Genomic DNA, 26,476 nt, shown 5'->3' on the forward strand with positions numbered 1-26,476 from the left:
TATCGGACATAAATTTTTCCTCATAAGCCAATGTCTAATGTACCTTGCGTGATACTCATGCTGACAAGGACGTTTCTTCACTACATCATTGCCCTGGTAATACTCCTGGCAAATCGCACATCTTTCCCTTTCACTTCCTTCATTACCAAATGAAATTACGCGAAATGGAAGAGAAGCAACATCTTCTGGAGTCATAATAGGGTTTAGTCCATTATCATCGTCACTCACATCCGAATTGCTGTGGAATGGCATCGGTAGATAGTCGACCGGGTTCGCCCTTGTGCCCACAGACCAAGGATGGAATTCTATGGATTCATCCAAGCAACTGCTGTAACCATTTACGGAATACTATACCTATCTCGCAGCATCATCATCATCCTCCTCCTGACAGGATGATGAGCTAGACTTAGTAGATGAAGATGGTGATACAGAGGGTGAGCTACTATTGTTGCCGTTTCCATCGTAGTTTTCGTATTCGTCAGGCAGATTGCTCTTTAAAGAAAAAAGAGCGGAAAAAGATTTAGAAGCACGCGCGTGCGTAAATAATGCTGCCAAAATTAGAAACAACAGTTAAAAAACTGAATATCATAATTGGAAAACTAACATCCTCACTACGATTCTCATAGTCGGAATCTTCTCAACGATCGTTATTTGTTTCTGCTGAGATGAAACAAGGACCTACAAAAAAAAAACTTTTTCCAAACTTAACAAAAAAACAAATAGAACAAAAAACCCTCATCGAAATTCTTTCTCTCTCAAATTTCAAATAGACTTTAAATGCCAAATAATGTTGCACAAAGTTAGACCTTATCATGAAAATCTTACTTTAAAATTTTCAAGGTTTTTTTCCAAAGCAATGTAAAGGTAGAGGAATATTTTAATCTATATGTATAAAATTACATGTCTTCACAGACTGATTCACTGATTCATCATCGCCGAAACCACTGAAGCTCACGCCCGAATTTTCGGACCTGAATTTTAGCCAGAAATTTCGTTCGGAGTGGGACCTTCGTTCGGGGGGGGGGGGGGGAAAGGAACAAAATGGCCAAACAATATATTTGGCCATCTTTTCCACTTATTTCAGTCACTTTCTCACATTTCGAAGGGACCGGACCCCCATGTCCTTCTCCCCTCTCACTACGGCCATGGAAAAGCCATAAACATGAAATTCTGTGTCGGTGGTTTTATTTTATACTTTGAGACTCACCAAAAAAACCCCTCAAAATTCAACATCTAAGAGTGTCCGGAAAATTCACCGATAACAATTCACTGCCAGAAAATTTACCGACTAGCAATTCGATGTGAGTCAGTTAGCGAGGAAGTGAGCGATTTTGAGTTACTGAGTCAGTGAGAGTTACTGAGTCAACAAGCGAGTAAGTCAGTTCGTGAGCGAGTGAGTTACATACTATGCAATTATTTTATAATTATTATTTTATTATTAAATTATTTTACCGTTCTACTTCATTTTACATAAATAATTAATATAAACTAGAAACAATAATGGCCCAAGGACCGATCCTTGTGGAACTCCTTTCATTACATTTCGAAATGTGCTGATTATTATGGCAGCTTATAGGGTGACCATACGTTGTCCCGTATTATTTTCCGGGACAGACAGTCACAGGGTGTTCTGTAAATGGACCGACAAACTCAGAGAGTTGTTAGTAGGCATCAAGAAGAACAAAAATTGCAACGGAACATGAACAAACCACGTGAGAGGGTGAAAATCGCGAAAAGCGCATGTAGGCTACAGAGAAAACGAAAGTTGGATGTCAGTTGATCGCTGAATGCATTCGTGGGTACGCTCACCATATCTGACGTAAGCCGGGTCGCGAAACGCATGCGCTGGGGTAAGATCACGTGCTGCGAACGACGTAAATTATGCGGACGACATCAAAAGCATACCTGGTATCTTTGAGCGCACCCGGGAATCGTTTTTACATCGTTGTAGACTATGCATTAACGTCACCCTCGTTCGCCTTCTCAACGTGGTTTGTGATACCATGATGTCTACTAACAACCCTCTGGGTTTGCCGGTCCATTAACAGAACAACCCGTATATGACATCCGTATTTGTTATGGGCATCTTTTCTTTCTCAACCGCCTCGTTGGGAATGCCTGTTGTGGCCTTGTATTTGTATTTAAATTTTTTTTACATATTTCAAGGGTCTTTCTGGTGCTCCATAGACCAAACAAGTGAGAAGCCTAATTTGCCTTTATTTGCCTCTCCTTTTGCTTTTATTTGGCATTTCCGGAAAAATTACTCATTTGGGGGCACTAAAATGCATGACATTCCTATATCTGTTACTATGGTTCCAGGACCTGCATGTTCCCTCGAGTTTTCTCAACATCTCTGTCGTCAATGGATGGCTCAAAAGTGTGATGTCATGTGAATTTCCACAATTAGAAATTTTCAAAAATGTTGATGTCTAACTAAAGCATAAGCTGTCGCCCGGGTGTACCCCCCCCCCCCACCTGCATCCCCCTGTATATGACCCCTAAAATAAGGTCTCAGCGGTTGATGTTGAACGAATATATAATCAATTTATTAATTTGGTGAATTTTGAGAACGTCGTTCGTTAACATGATGTGTATATCAGGGTGTAGAATTACGGTTTCTCTCCAGTATATCCAGTAATAATACTTATTTTCATAAATTCTGGGATTCTGCATTTTCATCTAGAAAGAATTAATTCTGGACTTTTCTGAGTTTTTTCATCAAATTCTGGAATTATTTCTTTCATTTATTCCGAATTTTCTCTCATCAGTGTTAAAATATTTCATTTATTCTGAATTTTCATAGGGTGAAGGAATTATTTTCTGCATTTATTTTGGAATTATTTTCTGCATTTATTTTGGAATTATTTTCTGCATTTATTCTGAATTCTCATGAATTCATTTTCTTAATTTTTTGTCCCTCTCTATTACAGAATATATAAAATTCGGGTCTAAAGGGGCCTCGAAATTAAGAAGACGCCTCTGGCCTTCCCGTCTGATAACGGCAGCCCTGTCTCAGCAGTTGATTGATAGCGAATGAATACAATCAATTTATTAATTCGGTGAATTTTGATCACGTCGTTCGTTAACATGTTGTGTATACCAGGGTGTAGAATTACGGCATTCTCTTCAGTATATTTATAATTCTGTCGAGAGATGGTTCAGGTTTAAAGGAAGTAAATATCCACACTCCTCTTCCTTCTGTTTTGCCCTATTTTCCCATCCAACAGTGTCGTGACCGGTTCATCCGATAGGTTCATGTTTGTTCATTCGATAGGACCTACCGGAGAATTCCCACGAAATAAATACTACCGAGGGGGGGAAAAAACTGAAATCTCGTTTGAAGAGAACCTATTTTTTTTGTCTTTTGTTTTTCCATCAAGTAATAAAAGTCGTAGACAAGAAGACGAAGGCACCTGTCTTTCGTAGGTTCGGGGCCCTTGAAGAAATGGACTACGTCAATGGTGTAGTGTCCACCGGTATCCTCATTGATGACAAGTGAGTTGAATTTTCGTTGGTCTTTCAGAAAGAATATTTTATACCGGCGTTTTTCAACCTATAGTCCGTGGACCAGAGGTGGCCCGCGACGATGGCATAGGTCAGTGTTTCTCAAAATTTTCAATCTGCGGGCCAGGAACTTGTACGTATAGTGCGACCATATGACATGTATTTTACGGAGTATTTCCGTAATTTTGGAAGCCCCAATATTTTTTTTGTAAAATTTACTTGTTTTCTCTCTTATTTCATTGAACTTTTTTGACATACAAAATACAAATACAAATACAACGCCACAACAGGCAAATTGCCCAACGAGGTGGCTGACTTAAGAACATCATGGATCCCCGAGCCATTTTTTGGAGGCCCTTCCTACTAATGCTACACCACACATGCACCCCCCCCCCGCGGAACCCCCAACGAATCGGTACATGCGGGAATATGCGTGTACGTGTAGTGAAACCTGACGTGAAGTTTTTGTGTTTCTCTGTAAGAATCAAGAATTAAGATTTTTTTTTTTAATTTCTCAGTCATAATTATGATAATATATATCGTAATTCATTTTTAGTCATGTACAGGGTGTCCTGTAAATGCTAATGCGGCTTTTTATCTCATCAACCGTCCGTCGTTGAGGTATAGTTCCAATTTCAAAATGCTCAAAAGGCGTTCAAAAATTATCCTGTGCCAATTTTGCGAATGGTAATAGTATGTCACAAAATAAAAAATCTGAATTGTTGTCCTCTTTGTCCCCTTGTCCTCTAACTTCCAAATAGAAAGTTATTGCCCTGTATCTACTGAGGCCAACAAGAAAAAAAAAGTTTTTAAGTGCAATATTCGCTGAGATATTCGAATTCAAAAATCGGAGAAAAGTTGGGAAAGGACAGCAAAATGAGGGAAAAGAGAGTTGTGTCCGTTAGTTTTTGCTGGTTTCCCCCCCCCCCCAAGTTTTCTCCGGTTTTTGAATTCGAATATCTCAGCGAACATCGCACTTAGAATCTTGGGTATTTTTTGGTTGGCCTCGGGAGATAAAAGGCAACAGCATTCTAATTGGAGGTAGTAGTTTGACACTGGTCCTTCTTCGCTCGGACGAGGTTTGCCCACTCAACTACGATGGTGTATGTGCAATGGTGGTTCAACGGGTGGGTTAATACGGCACAGATCCTCACTTTTGAAAAAGTTGGAGGACGTATAAAAATTTAGATTTTTTTTATTTTGTGAAATACTGCATTTTCATCCCCAAAACTGGTACAGGGTAAATTTTGAAGGCTTTTTGAGCATTTCTTAAATTGAAACTGTACCTCTACAACTGACGGTTGACGAGGTAAATGCCGCATCAGCACTTACAGGACACCCTGTATATAAACATGTTGATCTCACATATTTGTCAAACATATACGTTTTGTTTGCTGAATTACACAAATTTTCACCCATTGCGATTAATCTTGCCATTGGCGATTATTTAGCAATTCAAAACTCATTAGTTTTGAATTTTCATCAATGCAAAGATTTTTTTTTTCTCATTAATTCTGAACTTTCATCAATTCTGGGATTTCTTCTTTCATTAACACTGATATTTCCACTGGTGATAGATATATTTCTGCATTCCTGTACATTCTGTGATAATGCAGGAATTCTTTGGATGCCCAATCCTCCTCCACCACAAAATGTACAAAATCGGGGCTAAGCAGCCCCGGAATTGTTCTCGCACCGGGCCCCGCGCCTGGATAAGGGCGGTCCTGGGTAAGCCGGTTGAAGGGTTAATACAGTGTGATCGGACTAGAATGACGGTAGACGTGATAAAACTTTCGTCATTTCCGTTTTAGCAAGCATAAACTTTTTTTGCTTGTTTCGGAGCTTCTTTCCGTTGCTCTCTTTCAGACATGGCGAAACACGTCACATACAAACTAAAGAAGAATAAAATGAAAGTGAAAAGCATATTTCCTTTTCCCCCCGTAAAATGTGAGTGACTCCACCTCCCAACGATCCGTTTTACAACAACTGGCTGCCTTCCAAGTGTCCTTCATGTGAAAAAACACTGTCTCGCTTTAAAAGTTTTCTCATCACGCGGATTGCGATGGCCATTCTCTCTCTAAGCATAATCAACAACGAGAGAGACCTTAACTCTTTCAACTCACGGTTGTGAAATTTTCTATAAGTGTTGCCATATACATATATATTTAACGTCACACATCTTTTTCTGACTTCATTAATATCTTCTAACATCTCTTGACTGTGTTTTGTTCCACTCGCTAAAAAACAAAGGACTTCTTCTTCTCCCCGAATTAAGCTGCTTTCCGAGCTGAGACAATAGGATTCAGCCGCGATGATCGACTTTGGTACAGGCGTATCTATAGATGCTGAGCTAGATGGGTAAGAATTTTACTTATCTCTAAATTCAGCGTTTGTCAACCTTTCTGAGACCAAGGACCAGTAAAATATTTGAAACAAATTGACGGAACACTAGTAAATTTGTCGTAAATTGCATTTTTGAGCTTCAAATTACTGATCTCCCGTATTTAGGATCGTAATTTCCCGCATTTTCCTTAATGAGGTATAATGAACATAAGTATGAAAATACAATTTTTATTTGTGAATCCATATGGATATTGCTATAATATCAATTACAGCAACTGAATAATTTTCCATCCAGTTAGAATTGAATTATCAAGTCTGCCTGTGTGAACCACTTACGCCATCGTCGCGGACCATAGGTTGAGAAATGCTGCCCTAGACCACTAAACTACAAAAATAACGCATTACAGTCTATTCTTAGAAAAATTGATGTCAGATGGCAGCACTACACATAACAAACATTACACAGAAACAAACTTCGCGGAAGGTTCACTACACAAACACACACACACATTCCAACATGTATCAATTCGTTAGAAGTTCCGCAGAGAAATATGAACGAGGTGCATGTCTGATTTACTAGTCTATCCTTAGAGCTCGTATGTACTGAACGGGACCGTACATTTACGGTCGGACCTAACTCAGGCCAAAGCTCACGGGGGTTCGATTCTCCGCAAGGGCAGTTGAATTTTCTCTCTTCCCTTAATTCATCTTCGCATCAGCCAGCTGTTGATAACCTTCGTACTGATAATGTTGTTACGAAAATGTTCTTATCTTCTTCACACTTATTTTAATTTAATTTTTATTGAAAAATGTGTGCGGTGCACGTTTCATGTGCGGGCAAAAACAATGAATTGGCTTAATGAAGAGAAAAAAAAGGTTATACATTTTTTTCATATTTATCAATTTTATTCGCGCATTATGCACAATCCCCGATAAAAGTGATAAATAGTGAAATTTTATCAAACTTTCTTTATCGAGACGATTGGTGATTATGCATAACCACCGGCAGGGCCGCAACTAGATGCTTGGTCACGCGGGGCAAGTGCGCATTTTGGCGCCCCCTTGTAATGTTGATGGAGAGGTTTGAGAATAAAATTTACGCCCCCTCCTGCTCCCCCCTAGTTGCGGCCCTGACCACCGGTGTGTGTATCACTTCTACATTTTAACATCAAAATGTGTATAGGAACTAATCGCAACCGAAGCCAAATGTCCTGTAAATGTGAAAGTTGTATAAACGATGTTTTACAGTATATATCGTACCTCCCCATTAGCTGGCAAACTTTTTGGTCCCATGGGTGTCCGTTACCGAGAGGTTCCACTGTAGTTGTATGTCAGATGTTGTAAAAAAACGTCTTCGAAAATTTTCTCTTCTCCAGAGCTTCATAAATTTTGAAATCACCTGCTGATCCATTAGAGGAGCCGTATTTGGTGGCGGGAATTTTATTCTGTGATGAGATATAATTTAATAATAATATATAGTCAGCCCCCTCCCCCGTAGTCGCGGGGGCTACGTTCCTGGGGTGGCCGCGAATAACCGAAACCATAGTTTTGTCTTGTATATCTCGTTTATTGAACAGTATGAGAAGAGCAGGGTAACGCAGGGGTATAAGGGCATGTAAAAAGAGGGTGCAGTGATTGTTGGGCGATGTTTTCTGAAAGAACATTGTGATTTCTGTTTGCCGTTTCTTCTTCATATCATCAAGTATGTTGGAATATGATGACAAGGCTTTCTCTGCTAATTTTTCTACAGGTGAAGAGCGTACCATAGAGGGATCTATGTCATGAAAACACCATTGCTGATTTGAACGTTCGAAGCCCTTCTTCCGCTATGTTGCTCATGGTGAAACTTGTCTTCTATTTCTTTATCTTCATCTGGTACCGCTTCGGTTTCAGGACCAGTCAGCTTCATTAGTTCGTCTTCGGTCAATGCCTCTGAATTGCTATTAATTAGCTGTTCAACTTCTACATCCATATCATCTCCACCCACCTGTTTCGCTAACGTGACAATGTCTTTTATAATCTCTTCAGTTGGCTCTTGTAGGTTGGTAACTGGTTGTGTCCTTTAGCGCATATTGTGGCCAAAGGTTAATCCAACCCGAGGTGACTATTTCTCTCGTAAGATCTGCCACGGCTCTAGTGATGACAGTAATGGCATTAGCGCGTTATCCAAAAATGAGTCATCCTAAACATGCGCAACTCAAATTTTGTAAACAAAACACATGAATGACGATTTGTGTGTGTGTGTTGCCAAAAAGCAGTATTTCTTCATTTTCCGCGATTTAATGATATTTCAGCGATTTTACCTGCAATGGGTAACTTTTCTACACTTCTTTGGCTAGTCTTTTTTGGCGTAAATCAGTGATGTACCGTATTTTCCCGTATTTTTCCCGAAGAAATATGGTCAGCCCTATCATGATATCCCCCTCATCGGGGGACTCCAACAGTTCAATCAAGTACTGAATAGTTGGACACTCTGACAAGCTTTCATTTTGGCACACCCGTGTAATATTGAAGGAGCGGTCAAAGGGGTAATTGAATGCCCTACTCTTTCCAGTGCCCGGAGTGCCAGACCCGCACTCTCCCTTCCCCCACTTGCGGCCAAGGGCACAGTATAATTTGCCTAAATTGGCTTCCCCACCAACTCTAGTCACTGTAAACTTAGATGGTCACATTCCAGCGATTCTCAACCTTTTTGACTCGCGGAGCCCTTTCTGGTATATAATTTCTATGGCGCCAGGCCTATTTTTTATTCATTCATCATAGTTATTGATTTATTTTCATTATTTAAAAATATTTATAATTAGTTTTGTTTTCAAATTTACACTGTCTTTTTTAATTTTTCCTCGAGTCGCCGTGGAGCCCCGGAGAGTGCACACGGAGCACCGGTTGAGAACCACGGCTGCTTACAGCAATAGCTTTCAAACCTTTGGGAACTGCGGCTTCTTTCTTTTAGAGCCCCTAGCGGCAATCATTTTTACTTTACTTGTATGTGTACGTATATGTTACTAACAGAGCCCGAAATTGGCCAGTTCGAAAATTGTCCAATTCCGATGTGAAGTAACCCCGGCAATGTTCGAATTTCGGACTTTGGCAAGCCTGTTTGCGAAGTGACCGGAGATCCCTGGCCAAAGTTGGATAAAAGATGACGTCATTCGGTGTCATCGCCAAGTTGGCGTATTATGTATGTCCACGCTAACTATGGCAACCCATCATATCTAACAATATGCGTATCTTTTTTTTTTTTTCCTTTCAAAATTTCACAGAAAAAACTGTCTATATTGTTATTATGAATAGTTTTTTTACCTAAATTTCTTTGTTTCCTCTCGTCACATGCAGCTAATCTAATAGTTACTATATATAGCCATGCATCCTTTTTTTCCCTTTGGTAATGGAAAAAAATGGATTTGGCGCCTACCGGAATGTTTTACATCAGCACATCGAACTTTGGCCAGGGATCTCCGGCCACTTCACGCAACTGGCCAGCCAAAGTCCGAATTATTTCTGAAACTCGAACTTTGGCCAAAATACTCGTTGGCCGTCTATCGGGCTTTGGCAGTAACATCAATAAAAAATTGTGGTGTATGTCCATGGATACATCTTTTCGTACACCTTTGTTTGAATGCTAAAAGAATCTTAGGCAATTAAAGCTATACATTTATGTTTCAGGTCTTTGCGAGAAGATGGAAGCAAGTAAGTTAATTAATCAATCTTGAGGCTTTTAAATAGGCGAGATATCTCGGCAATGTCGCTTAAAGGGTTAATTACTGTCTCGCAACGCTGGTTACGAACCACTGTTCCAATGGAAAATGTAGATAGAATCCTTTGCTATAACCGGGTATTTTGTTTTCTTCTTCGACTCGTAGATACTCGTATGAATCGATAGAGGCCATAACCAAGTTCTTACTGGAACGGACCAAGCATCGTCCGAAGGTTGGCGTTATATGTGGATCGGGGATGAGCGGCCTCGCTGATATCCTCGAGGACAGCGAATCGTTCGCTTATTCGGAAATTCCGAATTTCCCGATAAGCACCGGTAAGTTTCAACATTGGTTATCTTACATCTGTAGAAGTGAATACAGTGAAACCTCGCTACAACGACACTCGATATAATGACAAATCCCTCTACAACGATACTCAATAAATGATAAATCCCTCTGCAACGATATTTTTTCATCTTTTTTTCGGAAATGCCGGTAGTCTAATGTTAAACTGCCACTCAGTATATAACGCGATAATCCCTCTACAGCGATATTTTTTCTTGGTCCGCAGAGTATCGTTATATCGAGATTTTACTGTAACTATACAGTACATGTATCGAGATCCATACTGATCAGTAGGGGTAGGATTTTTGTGACCTAAAAACGAACAGAGGATATGCTCCAGAAAAAATGTATTCATTCCCTAAAAACCAAAAAAATACGCCGTAAAAACCTAAAAATATGCTTTTATAAAATAGGTTGACCATATTTACTCGAGAAAAATGCGAAGTACAGGAAAAATATCCTGAAATTACTGAAAGTCATGAAAAAAAGCCTTAGAGTTATTGGAAATCATGGAAAAAAATGCTCTATCGCGTAAAAATAGTGAGTGACCTAGAGAGTTTTCAATCACGTGAGTGAACCACAGGTGTACTCACAGGAGTGGGGGAAGGTCAGGTGGGTTATAGCACAGGGTGACGAATTCGAGGAGAAAGTAGTAAAGAAAATTAGACTAGAAGGGTGGCAAAATTCGTGTGGTCCCAAAGGAGGCAACACCATGCGCTTCTGTGTCCGCTCCTGCTTCTGGTCCTATTTACACATAAGGGGTCATTCAAGTATTACGTCAGCATCGATGGAGAGGGGGTGTTTCTGATTTCCTGACTTTTTTGATGACAAGGGGGGGGGGGGTTTGGATGATGCTTACGTCATCAACCACCCTTTATGAAGATATGAAATATTCTTAACGGCATCTTATTCGGCGAGACAAAAACGGAAAAACCTTTCGATAGTTATTGCGCACCTGAACTAACACATTCTCCCTATTGATAAGTCCCCTACAGAACCACTTTAATGATCTCTAAATTTTTCACGGATAATTCAAGTGCTCTAGAATTATGCGGATCGTTTTAGTGTTCTGGAACTGTGTCGCGGGTTACTTAAGTGATCCTTGAATTCCTTGAATGTGAAAGTGATCTTTGAGGCTTACTTCAATGATCTGAAAATGTGGGGAGGGGGGGGGGCGCTTAAATGCTCTGGAATTGTGCCACGGGACATTTAAGGGATTTGTAAAAATGTGCCGCTTAGTTCATTTTTACAAAATTAGGTTTGAGGGGGGCAAGCCACATCAGATAACCTTCAGGGCCACATTTGGTCCGCGGATCAAGGGTTTACCATGTATGGCTTAAAGGGTGGATCGCAATGAATTTCTTAAAGAGAAATTTTGTGTTCTTACCCTTCAAATAGCATTGAAATCAACAGAAATCGATTGTAATAACATATAAAGGTATTTACTTTCGAAATTTTAATTAAAAAAAAAAATTTGCATTAAAAAATATTGTTTTTTCTTCGGGGGGGGGGATGAGTCGCACGAGTCCCCTATGCCCCCCCCCCTCCCGCGTACGTTTCTGATCCCACCAATATGCGTTAGGAAGTCGGGGGCATTGCTGACGTAATTTTTCTGCCAGGGTTCGAAGTTTGCTGACAGGGGTGGGGGGGGGGGGTCAAAAATGTCTAAAAATTTGCTGACGTAATACTCGAACGGCCCCTAAAATGACTCGTGGTGCGACAAAAATGCTAAAAGGAATTCAAAATCTCGGCTGTGACAATCTAGCCCACATTTGAGATCTTTCAGTTTCTAAATTGCAACTTAGTATTGCAAGTGTACAACACAATACACGCGAAGAATGTGGATCATTTCGAGCGTGAGCTGCTTTGACGTTACAACAAAGAGTGGAAGAGAAGACATTCCTTTTCCCTCTTTTGGCACTTATCCCACTCTCGTAGGCCCTCGGTTCTACTCTTATTTGCCTAAAAAAATATGGCAACAAGGACACTTCTCACTGCTCTTTCTCTCTCTCTCTCAGTGACGAGCTTCCAGAGGAGAGAGTTCATTGAAAATCGGGTCAATGCTATGACTTCTAGCTCAATGACGTTCTGGTGACGAAACGCCCTGCCACGTAATTAATTAATGTTACGCCTGCGCTTTACGCCACTGCCAGCACGTGGTATGTGAATGATAACTTCTGAATCACACTTCTGAAATGAATTAAAATAGCGAATTTAAACTATGAAATATAGGGCCTCCCCTCCCTTCAGAATGCGTGTTACTACCGTTAGGGTTGCCATGCGTTCCGTATTTTTGAGTCTTTATGGAAAATGTGTGTTGACGAATCCATGCAGCTAAGGAAGATAGCAGCGATATACTAATGAGGAATTTAAATTCTTCCATTTGGTCGACTAAATCAGCCTGAACCGATTCTCATCCTGGTGCCATATGGCCCCCCCCCCCTTGCTGTCCTGGAATGCAGGAGGTTCGAAGGGGATCACGGGTGAAAATCGGATGAAGTCTGATCTGGGGGGGGGGGGCATGAAGAGGCCACTGAAAACTGAGATCAATCGTATTTATAAAATTTTGTTCATTATAAATTTCGTTCTGACTTAATTCAGTTCAATAAGTAGAGAAGGTCTCAGATGGGGGGCTACTGAATAAGGGTCTATCAGAAGAAAATGGAGTGTAAAGGGGTAGGGCGGGCTGTAAAAGTTTGAGAAACACTAGACTAAATCAGTTTTGATAACTCGAAATTCTGTGCAAAAATGTCTTACAGACTCGATTGCTGTTAGACTGAAAGACTTCATGACTCCACAGCTCTATTCATTTGTTACTATTAGAGCAAAAATGATCTAAAAGACATTTTAATGCAGATAACGCAGCAGTTTCCTACAATTCTATTGACTGAACAAAAAATAGATATATATAAATTGGCTAAGAGATATCGTTTATACAAATACAAAAACAACGCCACAACAGGCAAAATGCCCAACGAGGTGGCTGAGAAAAAGATGCCCATAAAAATATCGATGTCATATATTTCAAAAATACAGCAACCCAATCAAAAATGCAATTAACAAAAATTATAAACAATATATACAATATTATACAATGCCCATAAAGAATACTTATGGTTGTCTTATTCTAAGAATGGATAGAGCTTCTCGATTTACCCCAACATGTTTATCGTATTTCTTTTTAAACGTGTCAATTGTGTTACAATTTACTACCTCCGGGGGTAAGCTATTCCATTTATTAACAACCCTATTAGAGAAAAATTCCCCGCGAGACCATAACCTTAACGAGAAGTCCGTTAAACAATCATTTTCCTTGTGATTTGTGAACAGCCGTTATAACGAACTTTTGTCGTATTTCTCTTTTCTGACAGTTGCTGGTCACAAGGGAAGGTTAGTTTTTGGCATTCTGAATGGAGTACAAGCAGTGTGTATGCAGGGAAGGTTCCACGTCTATGAAGGGTACTCCGTATGGAAAGTAAGTAATTCCACCAATGGTTCACCTATTGGTAATAACCAATTCATTTTCATGCCTTTCCCCTTGTGATTTTGGAAAACAACGTAGCCAAAGAACGACATCTGCCATGTAAAGATGCCATCTTAAAGATGGCATACTTCATCGCACACGTGATTCCGATTTGTCTTTGTGCTACCTACCTCTCCCGATAGTTTTCACATGCATTTCTGAGACACCCTGTATATTGTATGCGTTTTATTTATTTATTTTTTTTCAAGTGTGCTATGCCAGTGCGAGTCATGAAACTGATCGGCGTCGAGACCCTCATCATAACGAATGCGGCCGGTGGTCTGAACCCAGATTTCGAAGCCGGTGACATCATGTTGATAAAAGATCACATCAACTTGCCCGGATTCTCTGGTGACAACCCTCTGAGAGGTCGAAACGATGACAGGTGAGATAATATAGTACTTTGTTAGATATTAGTGAGTACCGTAGTGTTTTCTTGATCCATTGTGATATATACAGGGCAGTGTTCGCCAACGCGCATCCAGATGCGTGATTCAAGCATCAAAAAAATTTTTTTTTTCAAATTTGCTTCTCCAAATTTCGTTGAGGGGCGAAAATACTCCTTCAAATTGCAAGTAATTTTTTTTATAAAGAGTTATTTCTCACTGATTAACCCCTTCCCGTACAAGAAACTAGCGATGAATTTGAATGATCTGTATAATAGAGACCACTTGAGTGACCCGCGTTACAGTTCCAGAACACTTAAGCGGTCCGTGGCAGATTTAGAGATCCCTTGAGTGACACGTGGCATAGTTTTAGAGCACTTAAGCTGCTCTAAATGCAGATCTACATCACTCAAAAGTTACCCGCGGCACATTCACAATTACTCAAGTGATCCGTGGCACATTCCCAGATTACTTAGCGATTCGCGGAATAATTACGGATCACTTGCGTAACGAGCGGAACAGTTCCAGAGCACTTAAGCGACCCGCGACACATTTCCAGATCACTTAAAGGATCCGCGGAACATTTAGAGATCATTAAAGTGGCTCTATAGATGACTTATCACTAGAGAGAATGTCAGTTCTGGCACCCACAAACTAGGGCAAGGGTTTCCAACGTAGAGTTGCTCGCGGAACCCTTGTTGGTTATAAGGCTGTGCAGTGGAACCCTTGATGATTGTGAATCTATTCTGCAGAACAAATTTTTGAATATTTATCCAAAAAAAAAAAATGTCCCTACTGCCGTCTCAAGAGCATCATAGCAAAATGATAGAGAGCTTAAGCACCACCTCTTAATCAGGGACGTAGGCAGGGTCGAGTTAAAATAGGGAGGAGGGGGGAGGGGCTTGCAGAATGTTTCGTGAGAGCCCACCTAAACTCTCAGCTCAGAGGTCTCCTACTGCAGAGGGAGGGGGGGGGCATAGGTCTCCTTGCCGTGCCTGGTTGAACTCGTGGTAGAGTCCTGTCATCTTATTGTATTGGGAGGCATATTCTCGAATCAAGAGCTTTGATTATAACCACCACCAGAGCTCCCGTACAGGAACTCTGGTATGTTCTTGAAATAATCATGAAAATGCTTGAAATAATCATTATGCTAATCATTGAATCATAGGGTGTTTATCTGAGTTGTCGGATTTTTTTACACTGTAAATTTACTATGAAGGAGGTTCCCACTAACGATCTAAGTCTACGGGGCCTGGGCTCCAGGATAAGGAGGGTCATGATGAGCTCAGAAATGCTCGCGGGAAAAGGAAAAATTTTATTCCTACATGAAATGTGCCCTCCTACTGTGTTTTCTTCCAGATGGGGGCCGTCTTTTATTTCGCCTGCACTGACATGTTTCACTAAAAATAATGAAGAATTAGTATATCAAGCCTTAGTTGTGTGCCTTTTCCTTTTGTTCATAACCAACAAACGGGTAAAGATAAAATTTTATCAACACGTCAAAATATGCCTTTCGGAAATTAACTATACAGTACAGGATGAATTCTAATGGGAAACCTCATTAAAAAAAAAAAAAAAAAAACTGGAACCAGTTCTGCGGTTCCAAATAAAAAACACGGCTGTTTGAATGTAATTGGGTGATTGATTTTTCATTAATGCACCGCATGAAAAAAATACATGTAATGTGATATTGGCAAGTATTTTGTAAGTAATAATATTAATTAAATTATCAAATTTGCTCCGAAATTTTAACAGTTGATATTTGTATACGGTAAAACAACGTTAATGCTACTTGCAAAGAATAACTTTCATTGGTTTTTTGTGATTATAATCAATAGCATAAAATAATGCTATGAAGCTTTTTGGTTTATATGCTTTTGGGCTAAAATGCTAAAGAGAACCACACATTGCACTATTAATATTAATAATTACTGTATATAAATATCAACTGTTAAAATTTTTCAACAAACTTGATTATTTAATTTATATTATTGCTCAAAAAATATTTATTAATATCGTATTACACTGTTTTTTTTATGCAGCACGTCGTTGTTTATTGCTTTCAATTTGAGAGGTCATTTTAGTTGTGTTTTTTATTTCATAGGTGGCAGAAGGAGTTCCAGTTAAATGATGTTTCTCAATATAATACATCCTGTACTTAGTTATTTTCTGAAAGGCATATTTTGGCTAATAAAATTTTCTTTTTACCCATTTGCTGGTTACGCAGAAAAATAACTAAGAAAGGCACCATTTTTTCATGGTTAATAAGATTACAAAATATGGACGTTCAGAGTCTGAGAATAACCAAGAATGAGAGCACTTCCGTGTAAAATTGTGTTTCTGCTGCGCAGAAAAAATTCCCTATACTGTATATGATGTGGAATGATATATTTTTTATCGAAATTCTGCGCGCAGAGAAACAACAGGTCTGTGGAGGTGAAATTGAAGAGAATGTGTCCGCTACCTGAAAAAAAAGTGAATCCTTGGTACCACCGCAACAAAAAAAATTTCATTCATCTCAGCAGGATTTTTCTTTCCTCATTTCAGTCCCATTTTCCCACGAAATTCGAGATCTGGCAAGGACCACATAATTTCATGCCCCTCCCCCGGATGTGGATTTATCTTACTGTAGCCTGTGGGCAATACAAATTATTTTGCCACTCTTCATTCACCCATTCTAGTCTGGTTTTCTTGACTACTCATTCCTCCAAATTAGCTGCCCTGGATTATGGTGGAAAAGACGTCCCGGTTTTTCGATATTTTTCGCCCTGTCCCGGAAAATGCTTTCGAGACGCTTGTTCTGTACCGGTTTTTGCTTGCTCAATGAAATAGAATTATTTTCAATATTTTTCCAATTTAACTTTTAGCTACGTTAGATGTTATTCTATTAATTTATTATTTCACTGTTGTATTTTCTTCCATGTTAATATTCTTATGTAATCAAAAGACGCTGAACCCATTTTGAACCACAGAAGCCCGTGTACATGAGCAATATTGTGATTTGAATGGAAGAATTTGGTGAATAAACCTGCTCGGCATTTTTTTACATCCTAAGAAGAAAATATTCACACCACACGTCTTTTTGCGGTTTCTCTTGCCCCTTTCTCATAATCCTTTACGATTTTGTTGTCGAGTGTGGCCTTGCAGGCAGAAATTGCGAGAGCTTCCACTGAAATTAAAGATGATATTAAAGAAACCAGCCAACCTCGCCTTTGCTCCGATATGGGATATAAGCCCGTTATCTCGTAAGGTTGGGATTGCCTTTTCCAGGGAAAAGTTTTCAGCTTTAACCTAATGATTTCAATCGGTTCTACGTTATGCTCTTCAGCACAAAGCACTGCTGTGAAAGTTTACACTAAAAATATTTGGAGTCCTTGGAACGAATTAATCAATTTTACAGTGAAACTGTCTCTGTGTCACTACCTTTCGGTCACTCAACGCAAAACACTGTTTTTGTCCCTTACGCACCAGGTTATTCTTTTAATCACTCACATACTTGCACACTGTTTTGGTAACTCACATGCTTCCGCCGCGCCGTCTGTAAATTAGTTATCTAAGTAATCTGAATATGTTCTAAACGCGACACTACCTCATTGAAATTCAAAACAAAGAACGGCTTTGCGCATATCAGCAACAATAAAGTTTTCTTCTTGGGAAGCTCTCCGGGATTTTTAAGGGTTCCGTTGTGTTTGATCATGCAGAGCCCCAAAGAAACTGTCACGTAACCCCAGGGTTCCGCGGAACACCAGTTGGAAACCCGTAAACATTTTTTCTCGTTTTTGGCACACCGAGTAAGATGCCATTAGGAATATTTCGTATTTTTACAAAGGTTGGTTGATGACGTAAGCATAATTTAAACCCACCTCTCCCTTATCATCAAAAGTCAGCACATCCGAAAGCCCCCACCCCCGTATCGATGCTGACGTGATACTTGTATGACCCCTTATGTTTCCGACAGGACATAAGTATTTTAGGACCCTGGCCGTAACCGGAGCCCTGGCGTAAACCGCACCTGTTATGACAATTTGTTGATATATTTTCTTTATTAAAATCCGTCCAAATTTATAAGACACTAAGACACTCTGTATAAAAGAAAAACATGGTTGGATTATGGAGACATCGATCACACATGTCGAAACCGCTTGAATAAAAATCATCATGAATGTGGTGTGAGTCAAGGCCTTTTTATGAGCTCGTTGCCCTCGACCTTCTTTTCCTTCACACTTGCCAGTTACTCCATGTGTTTGTGTGTTCATGAATTAATTCATCATTATTTCAAGCCGTGTCAGCTTTTATGATACGGATGTGGCATCGTGATATGTGACGTGTTATCATCGGTGGTGCTTATCTCGAACCGAAAAAGAAAAAAATGTTGCTTCTGTTTTTTGAGTGTAATAATATCGAAAGAATCATAATATCACAATTCAGCGTATTATCATTTCATGAGCACTTGATTCCAAGAGGTACGATAATAATGCAATTGTGTGTTTTGCAACAGCCAAAAATCGATTATTTGAGTATTTGGTTCGTGGTCGAACGTGATTTCCGGCTTGAAACTTGAATTTTATTCGTACTGGGCATCTCGATAAGCATTTTTTAACAATAAGGCATCACTGGCGTACACGGGAGCCCTGGAAGGGGTGGGGGATACACACCTTAGTCGAGATTAGTTTTTTTTTTTGCCGTGAAACTCTCTCTCTCCCCCCCCCCCACCCGCCCTCCTTAGGAAATCCGATGAAAGTTAATGCCTGGGGAAAGGGTTGAAGATTCAGACAGGTCGCTCCCACATGGTGAAGCGAATCACTTTGCCGGAATGGCGCGGTTCCGCTTCTTCATCATTAGATAGAGATTGATCCAAAGTTAGACCAGTTCGTAAAATTTATTTCTCTCATATTTTGTCTTTGAATGAAGGTTTATCCCTTTTTAATGAATATCAATGATACCATACGACTTGTGATGTTTTTCTTCAGTGCTATGCACTTTCATATTGATAATTTTTATGCATTTGATTAAATGATTGATCTTTAATAGGTGGGGCAGTCGCTTCCCGCCGATGAACGACGCCTACGACGCTGATCTGCGCAACATGGCCAAAGAAATCGGTAAAGAGCTTGGCATAGAGGAAGCCATCAAGGAAGGTGTTTACGTCATGGTCGGGGGACCATCATACGAAACAGTTTCTGAATTGAGGGCACTTAGAATTCTAGGAGCCGATGCTGTAGGTAGGTTCGAGACGTAGGTTCTTAGAAGTCACCAGGACATACTGGGAATAACTACTGCTCACATCTCACATGAGTATACGAATTTATACAAGGCTTGCCTCCAACCTCCCTCGAATTTTATTTATACCTATTTTCTCTCAGTCCCCCCCCCTCTTAAATTAGTACCGTTGCCTCCTCCAAAAGAAATTTCTGGCTACGGCCCTGCCCATACAGCACAGGGATTGATGACGGGATGGCGGGTTGGTCCATTTTTAACTTCGATCACAGAAACCACCTCAAGAAGGCTATCCATAGGCGTAAACTTGTACCTGGCAGTGCCAAAGTGGGGGGGGGGGGGGAGACCTTCAATCCATGGGCCGGGTTCAGGGCCCCCCCCCCAATATTAGTCAGTCTATAATACCTATAGAAACATAGGATTTGAGTGTGTACCCCAGTACTGTGAGCCCCTCCCAATATTTTCAAAAAATTTACGCCTAGGAGACTATCCATGAATTTTTGAAATTGTGTGATTTACCACCGGCTGCCGTACTTCCAGGGAGACATTCAGTTGCAGCGTGTCGTGTCGAACGACACACCCTCTCTGGCCCCCGCACCGTTGCACCCTTCTTGTCTCCATGCAAGAGTGGCAAACATCCACCGGACACAGGCTTTCCTCTGTCACGTCTTAGGATGCGCTCATGGTATGGCAACCAAGGGTACGGGAGTGTATAATAGAGCCAGCGGCGAAAAAACAAATTGTTTTGTTCTACACCGCACATACCTGGAAAGCGAGGCCAAGAAGGGAAAGTGGTCACTCAATGACGTGCGCGACTTGAAGAAACTTGTTTGTTTTCTCCTCGATCTGCTGACGTTCACTACTTGCTAAAAAAATGGTCAGTTTCTCCCTTTCAGTTTCTCCTCTTATGCGGAGGGATTATCATCATCACACCCTTACAGTTCAGAACCCCCTCAGGTTATTTTCTCTATCCTCCGCCTCCTTTACTATGCGCGGACATCTCTTCCTCCACCCCATTCATTTCTTTTGTTCCTAGTTGCAATTCTTTTATTTCGTACCTCTTCGCTCAAATATATGCGCAGTTTATTCACCCGTCTCTCGCTGGGGAGAGGCACCAAATACGTAGTCCCAATGCCAAACTTACGCCCTGCCAAACTTGCCGAGTGAGTGACCAGGGAACCTGGGCTACCAAGCCATGGCCTCCACAAGCGTGAGGCTGACAAGGCTCTAGTTCTGGGGCTTGGGATAATTCTCGTTATTTTTTGCTTTATCACGCTATGAAGTAGCTATAGAAGGGCCCGTGAGAAGTCTGACCTGGGGGCCCGCAAAAAATCCCAGTCTAGGGGGGTCCTGCTCCAGCATGTGAGGGGCCATGGTAACAGTCATCACCGTTGTAAACATCTAGGCTTTCCGTACCACCCAAGAGGTTGATTCCAATCGCTCTAGAGCAGATACACATGCTATGACATGCAACCTCGTGCAGGAGGAGCAGGATCACAAATCGTATCCCTTTCAAACCTCACCCGAAGGCTCGAATTTTTAGAATGTTTGAAATCAGAACAAGTAGAGTTATTTTTAAAAAGAATTGGGAGACAAGTTCTGGTATAGATCTCAACCATTGTGAACTGGCTCCCGGCCAAAGTTCCAATTCATTCCAAAGATGCTCAATTTAGGTTAGGGCTTTGAGCAGACCAGTCAGATTTCTGAACACCCATTTCAAGGTACCAGCTGCATACGGCAAGATCAGTATGGGCTGGTGTCCGATCCTTTTTTAAACGGGCCATTGCCGAACTGTCCAACAGAGCAGATCTTTTCATAATATACTAATACGAGGCTGTGGTCAAAGTGACACGCACAAAAACCAAATGGTCGTGTCCACACCAGGAGAATCAGTTACATAGTCAATATTAGATCCACCGAATTACGGGGGGAGGGGGGAGGTTGTCCGGATATTCATGAGCAATGTATACTGTTGATCTGTGTATGACTTGACGATTTCACAATTTCTATATGATTTTCCAGGCATGAGCACGGCACATGAGGTGATCGCTGCCAGGCACTGCAGACTAAGGGTGTTTGGTTTGTCTCTGATAACCAACAAATGTATCACGGACTATGATTCACCGAAGACAGCAGACCATTCCGAAGTTCTGGCGACCAGCGAGAGGCGCAAATTTGACCTGGAGAAGCTCATCCAGAACCTCGTCGGAAGAATGAGCCTTCGACTCAATAACAATAACAGCCATTGAACTAAATTCATTTATAGAGCATTGTTCTTCAAGCTTTTTCTACTTGCGGACCGCCGAGATTATGTGAACAATTTAGCGGACCGGCGTAAACGGGAGAAAGAATTGGCGAACTGGCGAAAAAAAGAATTACAGGGGGAAAATTTCCCAACCCTTTTATGTTATACTTTATCATATGAGAAACATCATTGACCCGGGATCCTTGCTGCCACCTACCGAATAAAAACAAAACTATTTGTTATGATTCTTCCATTAAATTTGGTTTTACACCAGTGTGCAACATGAAAATGAACAGTATATTGTTTGATACCAAATTTCGTGTCATATAATCTAGGTTACTATACTTTTATTTAGACATTTTTGACATTCAGCAGAAAAAAAAAAAAAATTGCACTGGGATTCCTGCTGCTACTTATGAAACAAAGACAAACTAATTGCTTTATTTAGAAAAGAGATTGTTGGTCTTAAACTGGTGTGCAGCATGAAAATAAATAGTACATAGTGTATGCATGATGCCATACATTATTTTCATTTTTATATGTATACAGGTGTAAATTTTCTGTGCCATAGTACCGGTTACTATGCTTTTCTGCAGACATTTTTGGCACTTTGCAAATAAAACTGGGATCCCTGCTGCTACCTGAAATAAAAACAAAAACTTTTGTTGGTCTTAAACCGGTTTGCAGCACGAAAATAGAAATAATATATGGTATTATTTTTATAATACACACTGCTGTAAATTTTTATTATAATAATGGTTACTGTACTTGCATGGTTACTTCTGATTATAATACTGGTTACTGTGCTATTATACAGATATTTTTGACACGTAACAGAAAAAATAAACAATCCCTCTGGTAACCCTGCTGCCACCTGTGAAATAAAAACAAAACTATTTGTTATAATTCTCAAAATTAAATTGATTATCGGTTCTATACCGGTTGTGCAGCATGAAAATGAATGATTATGATACTATAGATATATATATATGCATACAGTCGAATTCCGTTTTAATGAATACCGTTATAGCGAAAAATCTCGTTTTAACGAACACTTTTCTAAAATCCACCAGATAAGTTCATATAGAAACAGTAGAAAAACCTGGAATTTTTTTTTATTCCTTTATAACGAATTTTCGTTATAACGAAGTGATTTCTCCGATATCTTGGAGTTCGTTATAACGGGATTTGACTGTATTTATTTTCACGCTACATATTAGTGACATACACCGCTTACTATGTTTTTATGTTTCTAGCAAAATAATTTTGCGTCAAACATAAAAATATATTAAACGGTATTATGGTGTATAAAATTTACATCGATATGCATCATGAAAATGAACAATATAGTCGAATCATCCCGTTATAACGAATTCCAAGAGACCGAAGAAATCACTTCGTTATTACGAAATTCCAGGTTTTTGCGTTGTTCCTGAGTAAATTTACCTGGGTATTAGAAAAGTGTTAGTTAAAACGAGGTTTTCGCTATAACGGTATTCGTTAAAACGGGATTCGACTGTATGTGGTCTAATGCCATGTACCATTTTTATGTTGCACACCAAACAAACAGTCAATTCTATTTCGATAATTTATGACAAATAGTTTTGTTATTATTTAATAGGTGGCAGCAGACCAGTATGAAGTATTTCTACTTCAATCAATACAGTCGAATACCGTTATAGCGAAGATCTCGTTTTAACGAACACTTTTCTAATCCACCAGGTAACTTCACATAAAAACAATAAAAAAAAAAACCTGGAATTCCTTTATAACGAAATTTCATTATAACGAAGTGATTTCTCTGATCTCTCGTAGTTCGTTATAACGGGATTCGACTGTATTTAAGCGCATTTCTCTTCTGTACAAAAATATGGGAACGGGAAAGTGGATAGAATTCGGATTCATTCGCCAATATTTTGGCAGCAATATCTGCATTTTCATTTTCTCATATTTTCAATCTTTAGAGTTTTAAGTTTCTCGAGAAGTTGGTTCTGGTAACACTCGGGGTTGAAAATGTACTTCCAGACTAACAAATATTTTTTTTGCCCTCCTAATATTTCCAATAAGTTCACATTTGTGGAGCGATATCACCCATTTGGAAAACGACCTTGTTCTAAAATCATATATTTCATGTATATTTTCTACAATTTAATCAATACAGCTCGGATTATATGCACTTAAAAGGGCGAAATATTCACTAAAAAACGCTGACATGCGCTCTAAAAACACTCAAATAAACACTGAAAACCCTCCAATAAAATGCTCAACTAAATACTAAAAAAATGCTCAAATATGAACTGCTGAGATACACAGTCGAATCCCGTTATAACGAACTCCTAGAGACCGGTGAAATCACTTTGTTATAAAGGAATTCCAGGTATTTGCATCGTTTGTATCTAAACTTATCTGAGGTATTAGAAAAATTTTCGTTAAAACGAGATTTTCGGTATAACGGAATTCGTTGAAACGGGATTCGACTGTACCATGAAATCAAAAATATGTGCGAAAAATCAAAATAAATCCATTTTATATCATATGCCGATGTATTGCACTAAGAATGAAAAGTACGAATATACCTACACAAAAATGTGAAAAATATGCATTTGAAAGTGTCGAAAAAAAAATTATGATTGAATGAAAACTGTGGAAATATGCATTTAAAATACCGAAATATGCATAAAATTGAAAAAAAAAATTCTTCAATATTCCCTAAAGGTGATATGTATAAGATTTTTAAAAAATATATGTGAAATGAAAGAAGAAATTGCATTTAGAAATGCTGAAGTTCCTCTAAAAATGAAAAATATGCGCAAAAATGGGGAAAAAATATCCATATTAAAAGCAATAAAGTAAGAGGGAAAAAAATGCAGTAAAACTGACAAAAATTACACGCAAAAAATAAAGAATACATGCATTTAGAATGTGCAAAATTATATATACATATATATGTAATTAACATATATAAATGCCTGAAAATAATGAACAATACCCAATAGTGAAATATTTTCTTGAAAAAAATTGAAAAAATTTGATGAAATTCGAACAAAAAGTTAAAAATAATCTTGAAAACAGTACATTAGAATTTTTTTCAATAGAAACCATGCTATAAAAACATCCACTTATTCTAAAATTTTGATGATTTTATGCATTTTAGGCACTAAGTACAAAAAGTGCTGAAATATGCATTTGCATATAGACCGGGCTCTATTAATCATATTTCCTAAACTCATGCGTTTTTCACAACCCAAATCGTAACTTTTGTCAAATATTGTAATTTTTACGATTTCATTGTATCTTTTGTTAAAAAATCTTATTTTTTTTATTATTTAGTTTTATGTCTATTAGAATTTATATATAAGAGGAAAAAGGTTGCAATGATACTCATCGTAACGGAGAGCAAATACAAAATTTCATTATTTTCTAGAATTTAACTCATTAAATACCATTAAATATTAATGAAGATGAGTCACTATTAAATACATATGATGGGTCCAATATTTATTTATTTACTGTATATGTTTATTACGTAATGGAAAAATGTTAAGATTTTGATAAAAGTATATTCTCGTAAGTAAATCCATATTATCATATTATCGTAGATTATTATTATTACTTTTTTAATGTCCATGTACGTACTGTATTTGTGTGTGCAGTGAAAATGTATGAGGAAATAATGAACATGTTTCACAATATTAAAATATATATAAACAAAATATCTGAATTTTTGTGTGTTTTTCATTTTATACATTCAATTCAGTTATTAATTCTGAAAATATTCCATGAAATGAAAAAGATTCTAAACTTTCATCAATTTCAAAATTTTTTTCAATTTTTGAATTTTTGTTTTCATCAATTCCCAAATTTTTTTCATCACTCGCGAGACTTTTCATTCATTAATTTTGATAATGTTTCATAAAGAGGAAAAGATTTTCATTGCAATGTGGTTCTGAACTTTCATTAATTTCGAATTTTTGTTTTCATCAATTCAGAAATTTTTCCATCAATCCGAAATTTTTTCCATTAATTCCCAAGTTTTTCATTCATTATAATTTTCATAATATTACATAAAATGAAATACTTTCATTGAAATGAGATTCTGAATTTTCATTAATTCTGAATTTACTTTAATCGACCCCGAAACTTTTCTTTCATCTCTCAAATTCATTTTCATGAATTCCAAAATTTCCAAAATCATTCCTTTCATTAATTCTGAATAAGTGCTGGAATCATTTCTTTCATTATTTCATGAGCACTGGAATTATTTCTCTTCCATCAATTCAGGAATTATTTCTTGCTTTGGCTCTGCATTTTCAGTGGTGCTGGAATTATTTCTAATTAAAATTTTTTACCGGTTTTCGAATTATTTCTTTCAGTAATTCTAAATTTTCATCAGGTCTGGAAAATTATTTCTTTAATCAACTCTGAAATTATTTCTTTGATCAATCCTGGAATTATTTCTTGCATTAGTTCTGAATTTTCATTGCTCTCTGCTAGAAATATTTCTTTCAATTATTTTCAACTCATCAACTCTAATATTTTCACTAGTTTTTGGGAACTGTTTCCCTTATTAGTTAAAAATTGCCTTCAGGGCGGAATTTTCATCAACTTTTGTGTTAATTAACATTTAATTGTGTGCTCAAAATTTTTTTTTCTATTAGTATAAATCAGCATTCCTGCTATTACTGTATATGATGAAACAATGGATGTGCCGCGATTCCCTTTTCCCACAAAATTATATAAAATCGGGGCTAAGGGAGTCCTGAACATTTTTGGTGTCCCGAAATTTTTGCATCGAACCCGGCATCTGCCAAGGGCGGCCCTGAGTCAAACACGGGGATCCAAGATTTGGGCTGTTTCATTTGATTTATTTTGAAATCACTTCTTATTTCTTTCATCAATTTGAATGTGAGTCGATTCTGAAATGATTTCGCTCATTAACATCTAAAACATTTTCATTATTAACCCTGAATTCTTATCAATTTTGAAATTATTTCTTGCATTTATCTGAACTTGAACTGATTCTGAAATTATTTCTTTCATTTAACTGAATTTGAATTGATTTAAATCGTGTGGGGCATTTGCTGAAGTTGAGCGACTACCAATGCTACTTCAGCGTTTCACGCCACAGTACGTGAAATAAGGAAGGCAGGGTCGTGTCTCCAGTGGTGTAGCTGGTAGCATGCGCTTGCCAAGTTTGCAAGAGGGGCTGAGTTCG

General features: G+C 38.6%; 1 protein-coding gene across 4 annotated transcripts; it reads left to right on the forward strand.

Annotated features, from left to right (window-relative positions):
* The first annotated feature begins 3,365 nt into the window (after positions 1-3,365).
* On the forward strand, positions 3,366-24,943 carry LOC149069061 (purine nucleoside phosphorylase-like). 4 transcript variants are annotated; one of them, XM_089250552.1, is made up of 7 exons: positions 3,413-3,495; positions 9,514-9,537; positions 9,711-9,880; positions 13,262-13,365; positions 13,623-13,798; positions 18,831-19,021; positions 21,039-24,943. In XM_089250552.1, the coding sequence occupies exons 1-7, from the start codon at positions 3,446-3,448 to the stop codon at positions 21,263-21,265; spliced, it is 942 nt and encodes a 313-aa protein (XP_089106678.1). In that variant the 5' UTR covers positions 3,413-3,445; the 3' UTR covers positions 21,266-24,943. The 4 variants fall into 4 exon arrangements, with proteins under 4 accessions (XP_089106680.1, XP_089106678.1, XP_089106679.1 ...); XM_089250553.1 differs by lacking the exon at positions 3,413-3,495 and adding an exon at positions 5,235-5,862; XM_089250554.1 differs by lacking the exon at positions 9,514-9,537 and having other exon boundaries at positions 3,366-3,495.
* Positions 24,944-26,476: the final 1,533 nt, after the last annotated feature.

The sequence above is a fragment of the Pholcus phalangioides genome, unplaced genomic scaffold (genome assembly GCF_987345545.1).
Source record: "Pholcus phalangioides strain wild (caught in Gottingen) unplaced genomic scaffold, Ppha-v1.0 ptg000024l_1, whole genome shotgun sequence".
NCBI classification, from domain to species: Eukaryota; Metazoa; Arthropoda; class Arachnida; order Araneae; family Pholcidae; genus Pholcus; species Pholcus phalangioides.